The sequence below is a fragment of the Anopheles darlingi genome, chromosome 2, assembly GCF_943734745.1.
Source record: "Anopheles darlingi chromosome 2, idAnoDarlMG_H_01, whole genome shotgun sequence".
NCBI lineage: Eukaryota > Metazoa > Arthropoda > Insecta > Diptera > Culicidae > Anopheles > Anopheles darlingi.
Window position 1 is genome coordinate 22,889,403 of NC_064874.1, and position 25,618 is coordinate 22,915,020.

The 25,618-nt window shown below is 48.6% G+C and overlaps 2 protein-coding genes across 6 annotated transcripts in view; one reads left to right on the forward strand and one right to left on the reverse strand.

The window, feature by feature from the left end:
- The window catches only part of LOC125950199 (band 7 protein AGAP004871-like), a 23,581-nt gene extending 3,229 nt beyond the window's left edge, over positions 1-20,352 (forward strand). Inside the window, exons 1-3 of one of the 5 annotated variants that reach the window (XM_049677955.1) lie at positions 8,334-8,540; positions 19,362-19,878; positions 19,953-20,352. In XM_049677955.1, the coding sequence (XP_049533912.1) occupies positions 8,465-8,540; positions 19,362-19,878; positions 19,953-20,346 (987 nt within the window). In that variant the 5' untranslated portion in view covers positions 8,334-8,464 and the 3' untranslated portion in view covers positions 20,347-20,352. Of the gene's footprint in view, positions 1-8,333; positions 8,541-16,762; positions 17,215-17,463; positions 17,709-19,361; positions 19,879-19,952 lie in introns of those variants that run through there. The other 4 variants (XM_049677956.1, XM_049677957.1, XM_049677958.1 and 1 more) reach the window with 4 other exon arrangements.
- Positions 20,353-22,133: 1,781 nt separating this feature from the next.
- Positions 22,134-24,290, reverse strand: LOC125952224 (uncharacterized). The gene is made up of 3 exons (XM_049681575.1): positions 23,739-24,290; positions 23,058-23,699; positions 22,134-22,913 (listed from the first exon to the last, which is right to left on the reverse strand). Exons 1-3 carry the CDS (start codon positions 24,288-24,290, stop codon positions 22,134-22,136), a joined length of 1,974 nt encoding a protein of 657 aa, XP_049537532.1.
- Between the last annotated feature and the right edge of the window lie 1,328 nt (positions 24,291-25,618).

Here is a 25,618-nt window from a genome sequence, read left to right on the forward strand (position 1 = left end):
AACGTATCACGTACCCCCCTCCGGTCGACGTCGAGCTCCATCAACTCCAGCGTCCATCCGTTTTGTGGTCTTTCTGTTCGTCTTCCTTCATTCAGGTCGTGCCCGGTCGTTATCTTTCGCACACACTTCTTCGCATTCCTATTGGGTGTCACTTCCGGTTCTCCACCTCCGATCAGAACGGTTCGTTTCTTTTCCTTCGGTTTTTATTTTCGTTGTATTGCTTCTCCCCTGGATGGATTTTTCTCGTGGCATCGGGGTTCTGTACATTTGTGTCAGTAAGTTTTCTCACTTTCGTTTCTCCGTTCACGAAACCATCCGTTGGGATGGTTTTTTTTTCCATAATTGATAGCCGTTTGAGACCGGGAAGATCACAAGACTTCCGGCTTCGAGTGGCGGCACTCGGTCTACGGTACCGGATGCTGTGGACGCTGGTCCGGTCCGTTCCGTTCCATTCCGTTGCTACCGGTCGATGCAACCGTTCCGGAGTTTGGCGATTGGCGAGCACGATTCCGTTGTTTCATTTGCACTTCACTTTATGATTTTATTTATCTTTTGCTCTGATTTTCCACCCCACGATTGATCAGATCATCAGACAGCAGACATCAGGACCAGAGACTGTCAGCTGCAGTTGAAGTCACGCTGCTGTTCAGTCAAGTGTACTAAAGGTGAAGAGCGAGCGTCGAACGAGATCGTCGGTGAACTGATAGTAGCAGGTCAATTTCCGACACAATTTATGCGCTTTTGTGTCGCCGCGTGACCGGTTTGTCTGTCGAGCGGAAAGAACCGAAGAGGAGGTGTGAACATGATCGATCGAAGTTGATGCAAGAAGGTTTTGCAAACACAACAATATACAGACACACACACACACTGGTATTGACCCAAATAACACTGACCGGCAGCATCAGTTCGTATTCTGGTATCTAATCGATAGAACGCAGAAAGTGAGAGAGCGCTTCATTCGTTTCCGCATGACTTCTTCGACTTCTGTTTTCTTCCTCAGCGTTCAGCGATTGGTTAGATTAGCCTCCACTTTGCCACGAGCGAGTAATACCAACGAATAGGATCCGATTATGCATGCAAATGGTAAATGTTTTGCATTTCGGCACTTCTAGTGCGTGGTTTTGCCGGGAGGGCATCGGGATCTAGGTCGTTCCGTTTCAAGGTCACTAGGTTATTTATTGTAAACCATTTTTGCATTAAATTGTCTACCAAAGCAGCCTTCGATGTGCGAAGTCCGTTCCATGCTGTTTATGAAATGAAGGTTCGTTGGTTGTAACAATACTACGTTCTCACCGCCTCGCATCGTTTTATTAAAGTTAAAGAAACTCTTTCAGATAACAATTTACTTCTTTTTTTCCTTTAACAAAATCAAACGCAAAACCAATTTTGTCCGCCAAACCACAACCACCGAAACCAATGTTCGGGCCATCAGCGACTTCATCAGGCCCCTTGCAACTGAGCTGTGAGCGCGCATTTTTCTGTTGCATAATTTGCCCGCCCGAAATATATGCCACCCGGGGGAGGGAAAGAGATAGAGAGGAACAAGACTAAGTGAATGAACATAATCAAATGGCGTACCAGGCGTTACGCCGGGACGGGGGCACTTTCTCGAATCATCGCGGCCAGCTGCATTTAAAGGCAGCACTTTTTGAGAAAACGCTCGCTACAGCGAGGAAAAGCGAAAGCAAAGCATCCAGCGCGCTTCCAGTGAGGAAAATGCACAATCGACTCGAATGCAATCTTGATCGGTCGGTCTGTCGGCCATTTCTTGCTGGAATGCCATCTTTTTGCCCCAGAGATTCTACCAGCAACTTACTTCTGTAATCTGCAATAATTTAGACGCATTCAACGCTATTCGGCCCCCCCGGGGGAAAGTTCCTCGTCTTAATCCAAGCCATTTATCTCGACACGATCACTGGCAGCGTTCGGTTCGGTGTTGTGCTTCACTACAGGAACTTGTTTCACTTACAATTAGTTCAGTTGTTGTTGCTCGTGGGGTGCGTTGCGAAACAAGCAACCAATTACAATTAGGCTTATTGGCAAAACAGACGATAAAGCTTAAGGATAAGCGAAACTTTTCCAGCGATAACTTTCCCCCCACTAGACACTCTCGACGAGACAACCGTCGAGAAGAACGATGAGAACCATTTCTTTAATATTTCCGGTCCCGACTGTTTTGCGCTTGACTTTGGCTGGCAGTCCCCATTCCCTTGGTGCAAAGCTGGTAGTTACCTCCACAAAGCGATCGGAAAACGGAAACACATTACGGTGCTGGAAGACACATTTTTTCCATGCTTTGGGTTCACAATGAGCCCACAGACAACGCTGACGTAGCAGACAGAACGACCGGACCGGGATATCCCGATTCAAGTGTTTTGCTGAAGATAGAAAGCGAATGCATTTGTGGCGAGAAGTGCACTTGACGATGGCACCATCGAGTGTCTGTGTGTATGTGTGTGATTCCTTTAGCGACTTTAGTAACAAGACAAGAGAGTGGTCTTCCAAAGGGGGCGAAGAATAGCATCGGAACGAGATTTCATGTTTTTCTTTCTTCTTCACTCCCCCGGGCGCGCTGTTCCACTCGTTGTAACACTCCGGCTACTACGCGGTGTATCACCATGTCAGTGCGGTCGTTACGCCGACACGACTCATTGGCTTGTGGCGTTTGGCTCTGCTCCACTCGTCCATGTTCCCGGGTACAGGCACAAGGGGACACGGGAGCTGCGGTGTGTGTTTTGACTGCGTGGAAAACCCATTCGCGTTCAAACTAAATGGAAATTTTTGTGTCTCTCTAGCCGTCCACATTCGGTCTGTCTGTGGGGAGGGAAGGTGGACTGAAGAAGGAGAAGAAAGGCGCGACGTGACATGAGACAGCATGAATCGTAGTAATGTTTGTAAATCAACGGTATTAGCTTTTTATTTTCTTTTCCTCAACTCCCGATCTCCGTGTGTCCACGAGCGGCTTTTTTGGGTTAAACACTGCTTCATCCACTTTGATCCGGATGACTTCGGATGTGATTCGAACCGAGGTTCTGGTTTAACTGGCCGTAAAAATCTAATTCGGAATTACTTTGAAGTGCGGCCGGTGTTGGGTATCTTTTGAAATGGAGAGTGGATTAAGCCAAACTAAAGCTAGAGTAATTGCCTTGATTTGTCGCAAGAAAAGTTACACAACTCAATCCACAAATTGGGTTTAATTTCCAATAACAGTCTACAAGATTGGCTTTGTAGCTAGTTATAGAAAGTTGTTTTTAAAATAAAACCTCAAAAACCCTTTTAATGACCTTCGTATTTCTATAAACTCGTGTTCTTTGTAAATTATTCCTTTTTAATCCGTTGTCCCACATTTACACATTGCAAAACCATTTCAAAACGAAAGCCCCTCTACCGCTTCTAACACATTGTGCTTGTGACATCCGGTTGGGCCGATGAATGTTTAATTGAATTACTTCATGTCGCTTCGCGCCGTCCCGTTCACCGAGTACCGCCCAAGGCCCAGGATGTTGCCTTGCGAAGGAAGATTACCACAAAGAAAGAAACACTTGAAAGGAGTCGTTACGTGGCCCATGAATTGGCCATTTAGAAGACAATAAACAAGAATTACGGGCCAATCGCGCTGTGGTTGTATGTTGGGCAAATATATGATACCATTTGAAGGGAGTGAGTCTCGCTTGAGTTAATGTTTGTAAAACAACGGCATCAACATATCAATGTTGAGTTTCAAAATTTCCTTTAATCCCCACAGCAATTGGTGGTATCCAAATAATATACAAATCACGCTTTACGCTGACGTAAGAAGATCAAAAAAATGCTCGAACGCGATGATTCGCATGTTGGGTATGCTTTTGCTATGAGCTTCACTATGAATGAGCAGCGGCGGCCGTTGTTTGACTCGTGGTCTCGCTTTACGCTGCGCCTCATTGTAGTATTCTCAAGGATATCTCTCCTTCTCTCTATCTTTCCCGCATACCCCACATTCCTCTAGCACATGCTCTGCTCTGTGTATGTGTCAAGTTCGGTAGTAGCTTCGACACGGCGTCTATGACAACGAGTGGCGGCCGCGATACGCGAACAGTTGCTACACATCATGCTGCTCCGATTTATCTGCACGATCTACAATCCCCGCGCTCCTCTTGCTGCTGACTCACCCTCGCACTGCCTGCCTAATGACTCTCGTATGTCCATTTTGTCTGCGAATCGTCTGGTCTGCCCGCCGGTGCTGGTACGCGCGCAGTGCTTCGGATACTCGGACCGGTCGCTGGTCCCGAGAGTCGATTAAGTCATACGTTCGCACAACGGATTCGGATTGGTCTTGCTCTCGCCAAATACAAGCCCGACGGGTTCACAATAGCCCGGACTAGCGATACTCAAAGCGCGGAATCAACGCTGCCACCCACTGTCAACCATAAATCCGGAGCGATATGTTGTGTCGCCAGACGATGCTTGTTTGTTCCACACTGGGACTAGGCATGCATACTAGAGGACAGCATACGTTGCTCTAGCATACGTTGCTGATGGCTAGCGAAGATAGTGCTGCTGCCTGCCGTTGGGGACACATTGCTCATACAATGGACTATGCTGATCGCTACATTGTGAAGCATTGTGAAGTTGGAAAATGTTAAGATAAATATTTTTAATCATCAATTTTATTACAATACATAATGCACGAATAAGTTATGAGGATAATAAATAGGGAAACATTTTCTGAATATTTTCTCTCGATGCTCATCAGCGTTGCTATTACCGCATCCGAGAATAATCATCAGTGACACCACAATCAACAAACGTTACGTTTATGCTTCGTACTGTAAACCATCTGCGGATGCTGCCGAATGAATTCCCTCGACAGATCATCCAACGGTCGCCGGCCACTGTGTTGACCATCGACCATCCACCGAATGCGTGTGTGTACCAGTGTGAAGTGAAAATAGTTTGATAGTCTGAACTTTCCGCCAGTAACGGATACGGTGGCTGCTCGGATAGGAATGCTCGAAATATGTCTCGTCCCTTCAACTCCCGTAGCTACCCGTAGGCCGAGGGAATCTCAAGGGGACAGCCAGATTCGCTCGAAACGCGTGAAACAAAAGTTACACTCACTCACAGGACGTAACATCATCGACGATGCTTGGTGACGATGCCGATGCCGAAAAGAGAGAGAGAGAGAGAACAACACACAGAACGATTCCTTTCTCTCGGTGGTTTAGGCGACCAAAAACCCGTTGGAATGCCGCTCACTCGGCATCGGTTCGGTCGCATCTCAGAGGATGGCTTCTACAGTGATGGACTCTTCTCTGGTGGGTTATCATTAATGCTCATCACATAATGTCAGTTCGCACAAACATTTCATCAGGGAAAAGAATAGCATTTTAATGACTTAGTAGTTTAATCGCACCAACTACCAAGCAAAGCATCATGAGCTCACGCCGATTGCTGTGCACAGCACTGTATTGTATATAAACACACATCGGTAGAGCTGCTGCTGGTGCTGCCTGGCTTACCGTCTGTCGATTTTCGAGAGGTTTTTCCTCGAGAGTCTTCACGGGAAATTCTCGAGACAGCGCAGGCAACGAACGCGTACGAAGGCGCGAAACCGATGACAATGCGAAGCGCGTCTCGTCGTCGTCGTCGTCGTCGTCGTCGTCGTGGTCGTCGTGCGTACCGTGCGCTATCACAACAGTCCTGTCATCGAAGCCGCCGCCGAAAGATAACGGTCGAACGCGTGGTAGTGTTTCGCAAATTGTGCGCGTGATCGCAGGACACACACACAAGAGATCGCAAGGTGTATCGCACCCTGTTTTTTGTGAAGAAATTAAAACGAAATTTATACGAATCCTTGGCTCGGTGATAAATGTGATAAGATCTAAGGAAGCGTTTGAGTTATCATCGACTGTGAGATATGAAAAGTGAGATTAACGATTGACATCCGCTTGATGGTCATTTGAATGAATTAAACATAAACAAAAATTGTTACGAATTACGAACAACTCGAAATACGATCGATAAACGGTGATCAACATGTACCTCGCGCAGCACGCCCAATCACAACAACTGCAACCACCGAACCAGCAACAACATCACCAGGATCAAACGCGTTGGAAAGTGAAATGTACGTGAACAGTGAGATCGTTAGTTCGTTGTGGCTTTCTTGAGTTATACTCGTTCGTTATTTTTAGGCATGAGAGGTTCTTCTTCTTCGTTTCGCTAACTCTTGTGCGCTAACGCTTGTGCTAACTGCAACCCCATAAACTCCCTCGCATAATTAGATCTTCATAATTGTCTCATTTTGTGCGGATTTGTAAACGATTAACAATGGCATTGGCTGCGAGCGACTTGCGCTGGTGCGTATTGTAAACTGTCACGAACAAATCGACGTGAATACGGTGTTGCGCGATGACTGGCGCTCATCAGACACATTGCCACCCACACCGGCAGGCGGGTCATGGTGGCTACTTAATTAAGACCTAGTGCCCTGCTTCTACACGCGGCAGGCGGCACACGATCATAAACCGTCCATGGGCCCCGGAGTTCGTCTTCGTCCAGAAGCGGGATTACCACATACACGCCCGTGCTCATGTTTATGCTGAGCTACCACCACCACCCGCCAATACCACCCCTCAGCACCCTACATACACCATTCTTCTACTCCCACCGGTTGATTTTATAAATAATCTGTTGTTTCATTGGCTTCGCTACGCCCGCCCGCACGCACGCACGCACGCACGCACGCAACTTTGTCTTTTGCCTCTATTTTCGGGTTCACGCACGATCACTGAATAGCGAGGGTATTATCATGACGCCCTTTCTTACGGTGATTGACAGCATTATATTTTTTTTCGCGCCCATTTCTTCGATATTATTATTTTTCCAACGAGATCTGATGACTGCCACTTTATCACAAGACACGAAACCCAGCAGGAAACGATTGTTTACCTATTTTTTATTGGTTTTTGTTCCAGAGAGGCCAATTGCCCGTTTTATTTCGCTTTTTCTTGGTTAAATTTTAGTAAATGGTCTACTCAAAGTTAAAAGAACATTTACATAAAAATGATTTCCAATACACTTCTGATAACATGCTTTTGCCGTTTTGTTGAAAAGCTTCTTCTGCGCTTTCGTTCGCATTCTGCCGCTTGTAATCGAGTAATCAGCTCCCCTCCTTTAGTACGCCAAACACTAATGCAGCACATGATACGTTTGCAGCACCAATGCACTCACCGCAGAGTACACCCGGAACGACGCCAAAGCAGCCCTACCCGCGGCCACAATATTACGGTAAGTTTGGGCGTTTGGCCGACACCTCTACACTCCATCGCCTCCCGGGAAGCTGACCGAGTTTGCCAAGAACTCGAGGTCGGTGTGGTGTAGCGGTGCGGTCCAATAGCAGCCGCTCTGTCACTTACACGCTGTGCGCATGTGATGTAAGACTGGAAACCGTTCTCCTTGCGGGATGCAAATAATTAATTGTGAAGCATGTTTGAAGCACTCACCGGCAACAGCCAGTTTCTAACCTGCCAGCTCGCAGTAGTATTTGCCTGTGGGATACCACAGTAACTGTTTCCGCAACTGTCTAGCTATGATTAATTGCTGTTTGCGTGCTGGCTATTGTCGCAGTTATTCCTTAAGAGTTAGTTAATTAAGAAACTCGCACAGGTGATATGGTTGTACTGAGTAGTGGCTAGTGCTAGTAGTTTAAGTACTGTATATCATTTTGAACCCTTCGTGTTTTCTTTACAAATACCGGATTTAAGATCAACTGCAAGCAAATATATTTAACTTAGCGTCTGCTAATCCTCGGGTAAAACACGGAACGAATGGTAAAGAGTATTATGGTTGAGCTTTCTGCTGCTGCTCTTCTTGCAAGGTTCAAAAGGAGATGAAAGAAACTTAAACGATTTATTGAACGGTATGCCGTTCATTAATGGTACCTGAATAAATTTAGAAAGTTAAATTTATGTAATGAAGATCAATTGGACTTAGAAGGGGGTTTCCCAAAATGCACGATTACTTCTCTACCACTCACTAGTAGCTACTACTGAGTGAACAGATCCAAGAACCAAGGTTCATTCATTTGTTATTGCGAGCCGCAAACCTAGGCGTCTCCATAATCTCCCTAGAGTCAAGCGAAGTAACGCTGGTAACGCAACTCATACCTACAAACATTCACTGATAATGGACCGTAGCATTGTGCATTATTGCGCGATAACACCGACTATCTTATCTACCCGTACACTTGCAGCGAGAAGATGTTAAACACTAGGGTGGGAAAAAATACCAAATTGCCAAACATTACGACGACTTCGATTAGATCTCCTCTCGGCCCCTAGTACTAGGCCGTACGGTGCCTCGGCTCGTCAGTACTCACTGACGGTTCCATCGAACCGGATCGTGCTGCCGCTTAGCAGAGTGCTGGTGAACGTTTGTTTGTGTTCAAGGGGTGCGCCAGTAAAGCGCCCAAAGCGGATCATAAATGGCCGGTACATCGAATAATACACCTTCTTCCTCCTCTCGGCCGATCATGATCGATGAGAGGCAACGATCGGGCTGTAAGTATCACGTCTGGAGTACGTTACGTGCGTGAGATTGAAGGAGCTGCTAGTGAAAAAGGGCGTGACGATTCACGATGCCAGTTTCGTTATCACTTCAAACTGAACCGGTTTGTAAGTAACGTTCTTGTTGTGCAACATCATGTGATCGGAATGGAACCGGAATCAGTGCTGATAAGCCTCTTACAAAGCAATGACGCCCCGGTGGGCGTCCGCTGTCTATCGCAATTATAAAAAAATCCCCCCGCACTAAAGGGTGGAATTCGTTTGAAGACCGGTTATCTGCTCCACAAGCGGAAATGAGCACTCGGGCTGAAACCGGTCGGTAGTGAGCTCATTAAAACGATGACTGATGGGTGATGATGTATTCGATCATCATCGAATAGATCGAGTTCGAGTTGATGGTGCATTCAAATCGTAGGGCTAGCAACATCTTAAGTCTCTTGGGTGGTCCAATTCCATCGCTAACGTCTCAATATCGTGTCATAATGTCTGGATAATGTATAAACAATCGACGCCCGGGCCTTTCGGTGGGCACCCGGCGAAACACAAAACCGGTGGCCTGTCAAGCAACACCAGATCATCCTTCGGGCGAGCATGATGAGGAACGATATTATTTTCATAATTTGTGAACGATCATCCTCCGCCCTGATTCTGACCAGATGCCACAGATGCCAAACAAGACGTGTCGACGTGTTGTGGCGTGCAGTCGGTCGTTGGTTGGTGAGTAAACGACGTGCACGTCGTCGTCGTGCTGTGCATTCTGCGAAATGTTTTGATTGCAGCTGCAATAACGACCCAAGCGTACCGGCCACATGTTGCCCTTCGCAGAAGGTAATCAAAATGTAATCAAAATGGTACCGGCTAAGCACCGCTCGTTAGCGTAAATTGTTAGCGTAAATGTGGTGACTAAAACAGAGTTGCTCATTGCCTGATAAGAGGTGGAATCTTGTTTGAGTTGAGTCAAAAACACGCTTTGCAAAACCTTAAGCTTCAATGGAAGTTAACACGCTTCTCCGAGAATATCATAAAATGTTGTTAATTCGATTGAGTTAAGACCAATTAAGCGCGATAAAATATGCCAGGTCAAATCACCCACCGTAACGATCGCCGATCTTCCGCTTGCGGTATTCATTTCTCGGCTTCAGTGGTGCTCCCAGTTCGCATAAACAAAACTCCGCGTTGCGTTGCGTTGCGTTGCGTTGCGTTGCGTTGCGTTACTCGATAAATTAAACCAACCACTTCGAGGCACATCGAGGTCAAACACTCTCTCGCGTCTGCGTTCTGCTGTTCTGTTTGTGCTCTTCCCTGCCGCTAATGATGAAATCGAATAAATATCAAACCTATGATCAATCATGCCCGTTACGAGAACGATTGAGGAGGAAATGCCATTCATTGGACACACGATCACGGGCACACGCGTGTTTGACGCCTCACGCTAATGCAAATGATTGAGCAAATTGTTTACTTTCACCGAAAGTCTAATGCACTTTGTCCTCGGGCCATAGATGCTAAGTGGCAAAGTGATGTTCTCTTTCCATCACCGGAAGTGAACGATACACTCGAAATGCAGAAATCCATGTTGGGGCTTTTTGGACCCCGGTTACATAAGCCGAGTGTATGTATAACCATAAGCGCAGTCATGCAGCGCCCTCTCTGGTCTAGGAACTGGTACTGGGAAAAACGATGAGATTCCATTTCTAATGGAGCTTCGACTCCTCCCGCGTTCTCCGCGAACGCATTAATCATCAAGCCGGTCTCAGTCTCCCTGGTCTCGATCTGACGGAGGTGGATTCCATTTGCATATTTCCGCCATCCGATGATTACACTCATCCATACACGAGACAGCACACGAGAGCGAAAAATGCGAAATACGAGAACGCATTCCAGTGGAAACCATATTCGGAAGGACCTCCCCGACGTAAAATCCCAAAGATGGCCAAAGAGAGCATGCGAGACATGGACCAGATGGACCAGAAAAGGGTAAACGAGCCAATCTGTTACCGGGCCAACCACCGGCACCGGCTACCGGGTTGCTGGGCGGCCATTATCCTGTTGGGTTGGCGCACGTGTGGTTGGCGCTCACCACAACGGACGCAAGGATGACGGACGCTAGACCGGAGTAGGCTGGGTGGAGCTGTATCATTTCGCAAACAATTCTCTTTCTCTCTACGCATTTCGCATCGCGCGGACGAAGGACATTGCGCCACTAATGCGCTTTGCGCAAGGGGAAACTAATTTAGCAAATGTGCTGCGTATGGCAGGAACGTCAAGAACACACACACACACACACCCGGCTTCTCGGACTGTCCGGTGGTCCCTAGATTCGTTCCTGGTTTCCAGGACAGGGCGGCACAGAATGGTGAATGACTATTCAAACCGATGGCACAACGAACGAAAAGGGGTTCGGATTTGAAGAAATAAGATTCAAATGAACCCCATCGCGCCGAGGAAATGGAAGGAGTAATGATCATGATTTCTGCTCTTTCCCCCCCCCCCCCCCCCTTTTTTCTTTCTTTTGACTTTGGTTCTTTGTTGAGAAGTAGCAGAAGCAACAAAAAAACGTTGCAGAAGAGCTCTAAACAGATGGAGCAAACCATTAGAGAGCGAGAGCTGAATCATCAAATAAATCACGACATTATCCCGCGTCGCATCTTTGCACGGGTCCTGCTGCTTGTGCTGGTTGATCGCGCCACATAAATCGTGCCTGGGTTGTATCATAAATTCCACACCACGACACAAGGACGGTACACCCCACCTGCCAAGTCTGTAATCATCATAATCTGTGAAAGTGAAGTGATGCTTTTATGACATTTCGTACAAATTTCTCACACAAAAAAATACTCGCCTGGCAGTTCATATCATCTGCTTCTACTTTGACGGAATCTACAACAATTGCCTGATATTGATGCTGTCGCTACACTCTTCAGTTCTTTCGACCACCTAGTGCTAGGCGCTCCACCGGACGACGACGACGACGACGACGTCTACGACGTCCATCATCGGCTAAATAGGTGGGATCCTTTTTACCTACCCCGATCCCATCAGCCGTTGGTCATCGTCAGCGAGCGAACACTCATTTATCATCGCATTAATGACCGACACCCCGCCGTCACCGCAGCTTGATGATGAATTTCACTCTTTCCCTCGCGTTGGCCACTTGTTGAGCGCCCGGTATAGCGGGTGCCGCAGCATAACAACAAGCGAGGGGGTGGCACACATTCTAAACAATGTGCTGCAAGACATGCAGATGAAGACATTTCGTTACAAAGACCGCGACGGACCACCGGCGGCGGTGACGGCGGCCGACGATTGAAGGGACGTGATCATGCTTTCGGACTTCAAAAGTGTGTCAGAAGAGGACCACTCTCCATGGCCTCTCTCTCTCTCTCTCTGGTCGCACGTCATTCTCGTCGATCTGACCATCACACACATCATTTACAGGCCGGCTCATTTCCACCATTTCGAGGAGGGTGGCGATTGAGGGAATTGAGTGAAAAGTCCTCGTTTTCCATTCACCGGCACACAAAACGAAACGTGTCCAACGTCTTGGGCACCGCGTTGGGTCTTCTCGGGGGGTCTGAAGACAGTCAGCTGTCGTGGTCGTCGCTGAGCCGACCAGTTGTCGGTTTACGCCTTGATGGACATTACGCTTCAGGTCACGTTCGGTGCAAACTGTCGAGAATCCTTTTTAGAAGCAGCCGATCTGTGCCGAGGGAACGGGGTGAGGGATTTTTGGAAAAACTATTACTCCCAAATCGGCACAGCACGGCAACAGGCACCACGAATAGCGCCATTGTTTACAAAATCCGCACGTGTGCGAGTTGCGGAGCGTCCAAATTAGCGTACGGCCATGTCCGGTGTTGCAAACCAATCTATACTACTCCGCGGGACTGGCAGCATGATTTATTGAAGCCACAGGACGGTGAACGGAGGACTGGGGACGAAGGACAGAGAAAAACTAAACACACCCAACGTGGGCGTGAGGTAATCCGTCGGAGGCGATTGAATTATTTATTGTCTTTAACGGGGTCGCCGAGGGAATCGTAGTAAATCGTCCCGAAATTTACCAGCTTTTTGTAGCCAGAAGAATGCTACAATGGCGGACAAGGACACGCATCCGTTGTTTATTCGTTTGCAATTGCCGTGTTTTGCGTTTGCCGGACACTAAAACACGCTGGATAGAGTAAATGTTTATGATAAACGTCGAGGAGTTAACCTTTGGAGCGAACTTTCAATAAATGGAATGGAAAAGTATTTCGCAATTTTTACCACCCTGGCCCCGGAGACCAAAACTAAAACAGCATTGTTTCGAAACTGAGAATCAAGCGTGACCGGCAAGCGGGTTAATCTTGTCTTGCCAGATTAACTAGACTGGCCGCCAGCAGTAGCTATGTAGCTTTATCACCCAGAAAACGACTAATCCGTTCCCATCTCTGGATTAACGACCGAACGGAACGCAAAACTAATTCCATCTAATCTGGCCTCTCGATCTCTCGACTCCGTTCGCTTCGTGTCTTTCGGTTAGAAGACTTCGGACGGACAATAGATTGGTATAGATTGGTATGCAACTTAACACAAGCAGGCCTTGCAGAGGGTCTATTCTCTTCTGTACGCAGCCAGTGACACAATCTGGCTTCATATCCGATCAATCTAGTAATCCTTTGCTTCTCGCAACAACCAACCAGCGCTCTCAAGGCCTAGGAGCTGCTGGTACTGCCACTGATTGCGTCTTTGTCCTCAAAGAGGAAGCGGTTCTTCCTAAATTCTTGGCTTCCAATTAACCACTTCACGGCAGGGCCGATGGGCCGGGCATGGTCCAACACACATACACGTACACACACACACACACACACACACACACACACACACACACACACACACACACACACACACACACACACACACACACACACACACACACACACACACACACAAGACCTCGACGCTCGACATAGATCGAATCGAAGGACGCGAGGTGTGATGACTGACGTTCCCCCAAACCACGGCCCATTTGCACTACAGTTTTATAAATATCATCATCATCATCATCATCAGTCGACGTACTACTCGCTGCAGTTGCATTTTCACACATTTCCCTGGCCACCTTCACCACTTCCCGTGCCCGGGCGAACGAGTTTGATGGTTTGACATTCCGACATTAACCATTTTGGCTACAGAAGTCAGTGACGACGATGATGACGACCAAATGCGCGATTTGCATCGCTCTGGTCGATGCATTTGCAGTGGTAAAGGTCCCCCGGGGGCATTGAACATCCTCCCTCCCCCTCTTGTGCAGCTCCATCGTCTTCTCTTCCTTCTCTTCTGTCACCACGAAATGTCCTCGTCGTTCTCGTCGTAGAGACAAAGCTGCGTTGCAAATGGCGTGGTCACTAGAGTGGAAAAATATGGTATCAGCACGTCGTCTCCGCGTCGTCGTCAGTTCTTTGTCGTCGCACGCCTGCACACACACACACACGTAAACTTTCCGTGGTCAAACTTTGGGGAGAGTTAGATCAAGAATCAGAACGGAACGTAGCAGTCTGATGACGGCAACCGCGTGGTGTCATCAAAGCGCAATCTGAACGCTTCCATCTGTCGCAGTTGGCGTCGTCGGCGGCGGTCCATCAGACCGTGGTCGGTCCGATGGTTGGTCCGATGGTCCGATTTTATCGTGATGCGAAACCCATCCATCCGACGCATTTGCTAGACGCAGGCCAGTGTTCACGCCACAAACGATTGTTGGACGGCAGCAGGAAGCACCACGTTTCGTACACACTGAACACAGATGGTATCTGGATGCAAGAAAATAATAAAGAAAATCTGATGGAGAGGAGCCAGGACGTCCTGTCATACATGCCGGAGGATGGAGGCGTCTGTCAAACTTAATCCACCTCAACTTTTGATAAGATTTTCCGGGAATCCCAGAAAATCCCGCGTACGTGAGCCCCAAGCAATCAATTAAGAGAATGACCGGGCATCTCTTAATTTACAAAACACCCGCTCGACCCCCTGTGATGCGGCCGATTTTTGCGACATAGTCTGTCCGGTCCTGTGACGTTCTGCCCGTGGAGCTGACACGTGAGATGTCGCCATGATTTCCGTTTCAAGCGGTTCGTGATCAAAAGCTTCGTGGCCGTCGATATCGAACGGCCAACGGCCGATGTGTTGTACCCCAATTTTGTGGACTCTATGAAAGCGGAACGTTCGCAATTGATTCGAGATAAGTCTCTCTGTCTGCTACCACCATAACAATCACCAGGTTCTAGAGTCCTTGGACACGTACGAGCGACGGATCGTTCGACTTGAGTGCCGGCCTCTTACGCAACGCGGCGAAAAGGAGTGGAAATTCAATAGGACACCCGAACCGGGCACCATAAACACGATTTTATTGCTGCTTCCACCTCCCTATGGTACCCATCCCTTCCCGTCTTTGTTGTGGTGTCTATTTTCTTACACAAATTAATGGGATGCACCAAATGACAACCACGACCCAGAGAGAGAAGGAGATGAAAACGTTTTAGAATCGAAAGTAACATCTCGCCCGCCCTTCTTGTCTTGTTCGCGGTTTCGAAGAACATGGTCCAAGAATGTTTTTACAAATTTTTCGGCACCCCATACACACACACACACACACACACGCGCGCGCGCGCGCACCCACGGCACGAGGATGCGACGAAATGATTTGATTCAATGGATGTCAAACAATGGCGCTCAATGGCGGTACGTCGTCATGTGTCGTAGCGCCAGCAACGACGGCGCCCGCCGGTCACCGGCCCCGTGATTTATGCTCGTGTGATCGTGTATCTGCCGTACACCTTCCTCCCTCTCGAAAACCGATAATCGCCCACAGGCATTCGATGGCAGGCAGATGGATGAACTCCCGAAGATGAAGACAGCATCGCCTGGTTTGTGGTCTGGTCTGGTCTGGCCGCAGGACTTAGCATTCATCCTGCTGAAAATAATTGTTTTTGTCTCAAGTGGTGAAAGCTGTAATGTGTTAAACCACTAAACCACTCCTCCCCACCGCCACACCATCAAGAGTGGGGTAAAAATAGTTGAAAACATTAAAAACCTCTAAAAATCTGCTCCCTGGCAATGGTGTTGGTTGGCGTGTTGCGACACAAACAAATCACTTCGCGCACTTGTGGGCGATAAGATAGTAACGGTAAAGAGAATGAGACAATTGATTGAATGAAAAAAAACAGAAACTCAATTTCAACCAACCCCAGTCTGCATTGTTTTAAAAAGCATCCAAAAAAACTGATATCAATAATGATAGTATGGCACCCTTATCGGTACATGTTTGGGGTCGTGCCATTGTCTAGGTCTCTCGATCTGATGCAACGACCACACGTGTGGTAGAAGTGTTCAATTACTTATCTAATCGTGGAGGTAGATAACGATAATGATCCACCAAACGCGTTAGATGCAGTTGTGCAATCGATTGCAACGTTTGATAAAAGTCCTCAAAACCTTTTAGAGACTTTAATCACAAGAGGCATTAGAGATTAGGCAGACATTAGAACATTAAAAAATAAAATTCGAGCAGCAGGCTTGAAAAAGAAACGTATTTAAAGAAGTATAGAAGCAGAAGGACTTAAAGATATATTGCTTGAGTTTAGGTCAATTGTAACACATAATCAAGAGCTGCAGTTACCACAATTCAGTCAAAATGCTCGATAGACCTCGCCACCGAACCTCGAATGGTGCTCGATTGCTCTCGAATTGGAACAACGAATTGAACATTCCACAAAAGGGGATGCGCCCGGATGTGGCCACCATGTCCCCATATGTTACACCGGTCACTGGTCGGAACACGCTCTCACACCACCACCGAACACCGGGACTGCGATCGAAGCGCCATTTGTAACGGGTGTAAGAAAACAGATCCAACCAACCGTTAGACGGTGAACGCCAAACGCCATAGATTTTGCCGCGGTTCGATGCGATTCGATTTACGTTTCTTACGGTCATCATCATCATACCAGCATACTGCCCCGGTTGAACGGTTTTCTCATGTTTTTCGTGCCACCCTTCCACCCTTTCCCACCGTTGGGGGGGGGGGGGGCAGATCTATTTATTTGCTCACCGACTCGACACCGAACCGTTTGCTTTTGGTACTTGGTGCTAAAGAAGCACTCGTCTTGACTCCGTGGAAAAAAAAATGCTCGAAGAAAACGCAAAAACCGAGCAGGCGAGTCCGAAACCTGGCCGGGTTGTCTGCTCGGATGGAATTAAATCGAATCCCTGGCGGCATCCCACCGTTTCGTGGGCGTTCGAACATGCTCCTGGCTTGCACTCTTCTCATTCACTCTCTCTCTCGTCTCTCTCTTGTGTGGAAAGCAGCGGTCAGTGGCCCGGTAGCAGCACCACTTTACCGGTGGTACTCGCCACAGTCACCCTTAACCACGAGCGCTACCGGTCACGGACGGACAGGGTTCGAGGTCCATCGTTTCAATTCCGTCAAAAATCAAAAAGTCTCGTGCTCGCGTCGCGCGTGTTAAAAGGGAAGGAAGGAGGGAAGGGAAGGTGACGCGAAGTGACACACGACGTGGAACGTGCCGCCGCAATGGTCGCACCACACCTGCGTCCGAAAACAACGATTGCTGAGCGATGGACACCGATTGCCTGAGCACCGAGTCCGGTGGTTGCGAATGCTACGTCAATGTCCGTACGTATTCCGAGACCAGGCCTTGGGGGAGGGGTAGGACTTTAGGAGTGTCACTTGCCGGTGACAAAACTCCCAGGAAATCCTACAGACGCCCTGACACCTGACGGTGTCGCGAGAGTCGCGTTTGTTTCCATCGTACGGACCGTACGTACCTCGCGAGGTGATGCGCGAAGTGAATGATCGAGCTGCGTGAAGTTGGCGCGTTCGCTGCGAACGGACCAGGCCAGGAACGGACCGGTGGACGGTCCGTTAGTCGCAGATCGGTCGTCGGTGGTAGTGGACCGTCGCGGTCCGTTCGTTCGAGGTTCGAGTTTTCTCGTTCGTTGTCACCAGAGTGCGCGAGGAGACAAAAGATGTTGTGCCAAGTGAAGAGCTTCTAGTTCCGCAGCCGCCCTGCCAGAGTATCGTCCTGAAATCGAGAGAAGAAGAGAGAAATAGAGAGAGAGTGCGATGAAATCCAAAGTGCATATGAAGTCGTACTGTGGCTTAAGCAAGTAAATTCGTATTTCCATTTCCTTGATCCGGTCTCCGGGGTTCTTCTGTCTGATCTTGTGATTCCGAGAAGGTTTTCAAGGAATCACCGTGGCCACCACTTCTGCACCAGTGCTCATTAGCCTACTGCCAGTGGAGTTTTCCGGGCGCAAAGATCGCATTAATTATGCGATCCAACTGGATGCGGCTCAAGTGGCCGCATCGCGACTCTTGAGGAACTTGTTTTGAGGATTAGCAGATTGTCTGCCTGAACTGGCCTGTGTGGAGTAAGGAAGGAGGAGCGGCTGGCGGACACAACCATAAACCTTTTAATTTATAACGATCTCATTTGTTAAGTGGAACACCAACCGCTCCTCTCGCGTGTGGTGCGAACGCCAGCCAGCACCTTAAAGATGGTGGTGGTCGTGGTGGTGGAGCAATCTATATAAAATCCGTCTAACGTCCTCCATTACTCAACGTAAAACAACATCAACGTGGCCGTGCGTGGCGTTCCCGGTGAAGTATTTTCGGTTCTGCGTTGCGTGGATTGTTTGAGAGAAGGCAGTTCAGAGAGGCTGACTGGAGCACCGAAGGTCACGCGGGGTGTGCGGGTGTGCGGGTGTGTGTGTGTTTAAGGCATAAACAAACCATTTCCTTTCGTGAAAACACTCCAGCAAGCAAAGGTTCATTAGAATCCGTGGCCGTGGCCGTGTGTGTGTGTGTGTTTAAACGGCGTGATATACACTCCCCGTGAAACTGTCCTTTTTCCTCCGGTCCACCTGCACCGGACCGGATCGGATCGTCGTGGTGGGTGCTCGCAGTCGATCGTGACGGTGGCCACTTGACTGCGTTCCACTTGCTGTAGTCCAATGAAGTCGATCAATGCTGTGCTGTGCTAATGAAGGTGGCTTGGAAAGCGTCCGGCGGTAATCTGCTGCAAGTTAAGTGGCGTTTCGGGACACTTCGGGATGTTCCAAGTGGCTGGGCCTTTTGAGTGATTGGGTGTTTAAGTAGATCACTTTGTGTGTGTGAAGAGTGTGTGCGTTAGCTAGTTTGGTGTTTGAAGATGAACGGCCATGTTTAGAAGAGGCAATTAAAGGTGTTGATGGATGTTAGTGGAACGCATCTTCATCAATCTTTAGCTTTTCTTTTTTTTTTAATCCAAAACACCTAATGCGCCATCGTCAAGCATCAAGTCCACGGCATCCCTCGATGCTGATGCTTCACGACATCCACATCATCATCCTCATCATCCAAGCAGTCCTTCACAAAAACACCTCAGCATGGAATTGAAAAAAAAAAACGCGAAAGAATTGGCTTTTGTTTCTGTTTTCGCGAAACTCACGGCACGGCACGACATTCCAAGAGTTTCCCTTCCTCTTCCTGACCCCTTCAAACGACGATGACGATGCTAACGACAATACCGGTGAAACCTTCAAAGCAATTTCACATCCCGCACCTTCAGCATTGCGCCACGTTGATGCACAACAATGATGACTATGATGTCTTGTTTTTTTTGTCCTTGGGGTTTGGGGCGTTCCGCACTGGTTTCTACGGGAGCTCACGATGCGCTCAAGAAGAATAGAAAGAGACATTCTGCACGACTTCCGACTGGTGTAATAATGGTTTTCCCTTCTTCCCCTTTCTTTCTTTCCTTCCTCTACTAAACCAAACAGCCGAGGCCGATTCGATAGGATGCGTGGAGGTGTTGGCCACCGTCTGCTCGATCGTGCTGATGGTCCTGACCCTGCCGATATCCTTGTTCCTGTGCTTCAAGGTCGTGCAGGAGTACGAACGTGCCGTCATCTTCCGGCTCGGTCGTCTCCGGTCCGGTGGTGCCCGTGGTCCCGGTGTCTTCTTCGTGCTGCCCTGCATCGACAACTACTGTAAGGTGGACCTGCGGACGGTTTCGTTCGATGTGCCCCCGCAAGAGGTCCTAACGCGCGATTCCGTTACCGTGTCCGTCGATGCCGTCGTTTACTATCGGATCCGGGACCCACTGAATGCCGTCGTACAGGTGGCCAACTATAGCCACTCGACCCGGCTGCTGGCGGCCACGACACTCCGGAATGTGCTCGGTACCCGGAACCTTTCGGAGCTGCTGACCGAGCGGGAGGCGATTTCGCATTCGATGCAAGTGACGCTCGATGAGGCGACCGATCCGTGGGGTGTTCAGGTGGAGCGTGTTGAGATGTAAGTCCTCGGCCGGGTGTCTAGTGTGTCCTCTTAGGTCGCGGTCTCACGTTATCTTCTTGCTTTGCCCACAGTAAGGACGTTTCGTTGCCGGACTCGCTGCAACGCTCGATGGCGGCCGAAGCGGAAGCGGCCCGTGAAGCGCGCGCCAAGGTGATTGCGGCCGAGGGTGAGATGAAGTCATCGCGTGCCCTCAAGGAAGCGTCCGACATTATGTGCGAGAGTCCGGCCGCCCTGCAGCTCCGCTACCTCCAGACGCTCAGTAGCATCGCGGGTGAAAAGAACTCGACGATCGTGTTCCCGTTGCCGATCGAGTTGATCGGTCCGTTGATGAACTTTACTTCGTCGCTCGGCGTTGCAAGGACCCAGGGACCGGTGCCACCACCACCACCGACGATGGTACCGTCTTCCTCGACGAGCACCTCCTCACCGCAGGCCGATCCCGGGCATCAGGCGCAGATTGAGTAGCAGCAACTACCGCAGGTGCATTTGCAACGACGACACCATCACCAGCACCGGAGGTATCACCATCACCATCAGCAGCAGCAACAGCAGCTGCAGCAGCAGCAACAACAACACCGATCCCGGCTGCACAGTTCCGGGGAGAGGAAACGCGAAACCGGACCACCGAACCCGCTCGGATCCATCTCGATGTACTCCCTTTCCTCGGCGGAAGACTCTGCCCTCTGTTCGCCCACCAACCGGGTGGCGCGGTTCATTCTAGACCTCTAAATGCGAGAGAGACGGAGACAGAGCTAATCCGTGGCAATCCGGCCGCCAAAGGCCGAAACAGGGCGGCTTTCTTATGGCATTCACTTACCCCCTCCCGCCAAGCTAGTTGTTGATGTTTTTTACACTAAAAACGATTCACTTTTTGTTCACTAGTATTGTACCTCGTTTTTTGTAAGCATTTTACTTGTTACTACATGAAGAAATTTGTAAATAAAATCGTATTCGTGCCGATAACCAAGCGATTTCTGTTCGATGTGTTCGTTCACGTTGCTGTCTAAGCTGCATTTTCTTCATAAGGATTATTCCGTTCGCTCGTGCTGGAAGGATTGGAAGGATTTCGGTACGGATGCAGCAGCGCTCCGAGAGATGAGGTAAGAAAAGCTGAACGGAGAGAACGTTACCGGAGGTACCAAAGGTAAAGCGGATCGACCTGGAGAAGAAAACCGATTGTTGAGGCGACAGGTAAAAGGTATCCCGGTGAAATCGGCTTATCGTGGCACCCTTCAGCTATTTCTTTCTCTTTCGAAGAATGTTATCGGGATGTTGGGATTGTCGCCCTCTGGCTTTCTACCCCCAGAAGAACATTCCAGCGTCGATCGATGTCTTTTTACATTCAAATGCAATTATCTTCCTCAAAAGTGAGTTGTTTGGAAAACTCAATTGTCAAGTGATGCGTGTGATATCCATGTTATTCATGAGCTGCGTGCGTGCGTTCCATAAGTCCCTTTCCCATCCCTCGGTTAACCAAATCCATTACAAAACGCTTGAGAGAGTAAAGCCTGGTTCCGTTGAAGCCTGTTCGGAATAGGTGCTTTCTTAGCAAAGAAAGGGCGTAAAAAGGAGCAAAGGAAGTAATTTTCAGGGTTTTTTTGTAATGTTTTTAGGAGAAAATGTAGATGTAGAAAATGTAGGCAATAAAATAATAAATAAATACAATCAAAATGCAGGCAAAAAATCCTCGAAATGTCCACAAGTGCCCAAAAAGAAATCGCAAATTTAAACTAAAACAACCTGTATGAGAATCTTATTGTGTTCAAGAAAACTTTATTAAAGATAAGGCAATCAAGCCGCATTATTTGGTTCACAATGGTAAGTAACATTCGTTCGTGATTATTCAAGAAACACTGGTCATGGTATGTGTACGAAAAGATAAGCTTAACACCTAAGGGGCGCAACACAGCACCTGGCCACCTTTGCCCCTTTGTACGCCACACAAAGTGATGCATCATATAATTTATCATAATTTAGCGTAATAAGTTATGAAGCAGAACAGCAAACAATGGGTGCTATTATGATTTTAAAAAAATAATAATATATGAATGAAGTGAAAAAAATAATAAATAAAAATCAAAACAGCGTGTCCGCAAATAGGATAATATTGGTTACGTACGACTTAATGGCAATAAAATAGTGAACACTACATCGAGCCTCCTCTGATACCGGTTTTTGGAATATGCGATTTGGAATTTGGGGGAAAAAAAACATTAAAACAATTAACTCCTAGAGCTTCTCGCGTTCATCTCTCAAACGAGCTGACCATCGCCGCGGTGCTGTGCATTGTCGCCTGCCAGCAGATCGCCGGAAGTGGTCTGCTTGCGGAAGACCGACTTCATCATCTGCTTGCGGATGTCCTTGGTCGATCGACGCAAGCTGCTCCGCAGAGTGGAACCGACCGCTCCCGGGTTGGCCGCAATCGGTTTGTACTCGTTCAGTGCCGGCTGACGGTAGACGACCCTCGGTTGCTCCGCTATAATGGACATCTCGAGTGGTGATTCATCGGACGCTTCCGACGGTTTCTTCGTTCCATCCGACGGCTCACTGGCCGCTGCTTTCGGTTGCCGACGACGCAGACTGTGCCGGATGCTCGATATCAGTCCATGGCCATGTCCGTGGCCTTCCTCGTGATCATCGTGACCATCCTTGTTGTTGGGTTTCTCCTCGCCCGAAACCGTCGCCGACTGATGCCGTGGTATCAACCGGCGGAAGCTCCGACGGATTGCATCGCGCACTTTGTGCGATTTCCCTCCACCTTCCGGTACGCTGGCCGGACATTTGAAGTCACCGCTCGGCCGCGGTTGCTCGGCCAACGGTTCCTTCTTGCGATAGGCACGCTGGAATGGTGCCGGATTGTGCATCAGCTCCACGTCCTGCTCCTCATCCTCAAAGTCGTCCACCTCCTCGAACTGCACGTCCGGATTGGACACATCGATGCGGATCTCCTCGCGCACCGTCGTCTCTTTGGTAATCGTGAAAGTGATTTGGTTGTCTGGTTGTTCGTTCGGTGGCTCGCTGTCCGTCGTTGGCTCATCGCTTTGGTGGTTCTCCGTCGTTTCTTCAGTCTTTTCTTCCTTCAGTTCTTTGGCCGGAGTCGGGACCGTGGCCGGTGCCGGGTCCGGTGTCTCCTCAGTCTCCTTTTCTTTCTGCTTCTTCTCCTTCTCTTCCACCACCAGCGGTTGCTTGTTTTCCTTATCTTCTTCCTCTTCATCCGGTTCCTCCAGGCGCCGCACATCCGTCTCTTCGTCCTCCAGTTCGCGCAACTTGAGCGAAAGATTGCTAATGTGCTTCATATCGATCAGACTCCGGCGTACGGAACGACGCCGATGGCCGGTGCCACTGTAGGTGAAGAGTGGTGCTGCTCCTTCACCGACCGCCTGCTGTCTTTTGGCCTTCGCTTCGTTCATACTATTCTCCAGCTCGAGCTGATAGCAATCCAGCTTCTCGCCAATGTCCGACTCCTCGCTAATGACCGACAACGATCGCCGTTTGGACAACGTAATCGTCACATTCCGTTTCGGTGTTTCCTGTTCCGCCAGTGCCAGCACCTCCTTAAGCTGCCGGCCATGAATGGGACTGCACACGGCCATGCTTGCCATCAGATGGCATGGTGTGAGGGCGCCAGCCGGTAACTCCTGGAAGTTGATGCGGTGTTTCAGCGATGGCGTAAAGGGAACGGCGATCGCATAAGTCGGCACCTCCAGTGCTGGATTCTCGATGCCCGCTAGATCCGGAACCGGCCGTTGGCATTCCGGGGGCCGCGGTGCTGGTGCTTGTTCCTTCGAGCGTACGATCTCAAACGGATTGTACGGTTGCTGCTGCTGCTGCTGGTGCTGTTGCTGCTGTTGTTGTGCTGCATTGTCCGCGTTCCGGATGTTGAGAGCGCTGTTAACGAAGCAGCGGCTCATCTCCTCCGCCTCCTGTCGCTTAAATTCTTCGCCATCGCGTACCACTTCGAACGGATTGACCGGTTTCTTGTCGGCCGCGGCCAAATTGAGGCACGGATTCTCGAAGCAGCTCTCCTCGAGTCCCGATTCGTGGTTTTTCTTCTTCTTTTTCGGTGGCTTTCGGACGACTTCGAACGGGTTCAGCTCGCCAGCGGCCGCCACCACGCCGATCCGATTACCGGCCGCCAGATCCGCGATCGATTTCACCTCCATGCAGGAGTCGGAAAAGATGTTGTAGTTCTCCTTGTTCCCGGCCCGGAACGAAGGATTCTCGAACGCGCTGCCATCGATCTGGCGCGAATGTTTCGGCGTCGAGGACGGAATGCTAAACGTTTGATCGGTAAAATTCAAAAACGGATTCGTTTCCGCATTTCGTTTGCGCTTTTTCCCGGGCGTTTCCATCGCGGCACCGACGGACAACGGTTCACAGAAGGCACCTTCCGCGACGGCCAGCGGCATTTTTTCGTCCTCGTTACCTTAATCGCTTCCCTTGCTTTTGCGCTCCCTTCGTTCGGGGCAGATGTTTTCCTGAACGTGTCCTTGAAACCCGTCTACCCGCCAGGTGTTCCGCGAGTGTACGTTTTGCACAATAAATAATTCGATCAACTACAACAGCACTGGTCAACAATCGACTTACGAGTAAATGTAATGAGAATGCATTAATAACTAAGGGAATTATGAAGCAATGGGAATTATGCTAATGCTCCCACGAGGATCGACCGTTTGCTTTTCCGTTATGTTTCATTATGTGTTTGAAGTCTTGGGGTAAAGCTAGTTTTAAATTGAAGCCGGCTAGAAATGTTCGCTCACTCTTGCTTGAAATCGCGCCTATGTAGATATTTTTCTTGCAGATTCTTACAACTTGTGTGCAATATTGTATGGAATATTGTGTGGAAGTTTGAATTAGCCGTTTTGCATAAATAACTGAAAAAATACTTCTGGGTTTTGAACAGCCTACACACGTTTAATATTATTGAAGCAATAAATTGAAGAAAAAATTGACATCTAATCGACGCTTCTGCAGGCAATATTGCTTAATCAATTTAACAAAAAATCAGTCTGGCGCTCGTAAAGGTTCCAACTTCTTAACAAACTGACGATGCCTATAGATGGAATAAATATTCGGTTCCCTCAAAATAACTGCAATGTTTTTGAAATTTCCATTTTTATTGGCAAGTTCTTCAATGAGGCCCTGGCACACTGAATAAATTGAATGCATTACAATAAAAACAAAAGGGAAATCACTGAAAATAGTAATTTTATCAACACGATTCTCAGTCGGGAAGTAGTATTCGATAAACCTTTGCCGGCTTGAAATACAAGAGATAATTGCAAGAAAAGGTATAAAATTCGCACTAAACATGACACCATTAAAACTAATTAAAGGTATTGATCAGACCGGCCCCTTTGCAGTTGTATTTAAAACACTTCTCCTTCTGTTTGACTTTGTTTTTGCCGTTTTGTAACATCCCATTGGAGACGCAAACACAGCAAAATACGGTGTTTTTGTTATTGCTATTTATGCAAAATATTATTTTCATAATATTTACCGACCGTCTGTGGTTCGAACTTCTGTTTACTTCTCGAAATAATTCTTATCTTTAAAAACAAGTTGCCTTGAAAGGCGCCAAAGGCGAAGCAGAAAAAAACACACACAGAAGACAGAGAGAACCTTGGCACCGATTGTGCGGTTCCATCGGATTGATATGCACGCGATCAGGATGCCCGCTGATCGGAATCGGAATCGTCGTGTGGCGCTGTAAACATCCCCAGCAAATTCCATCAAC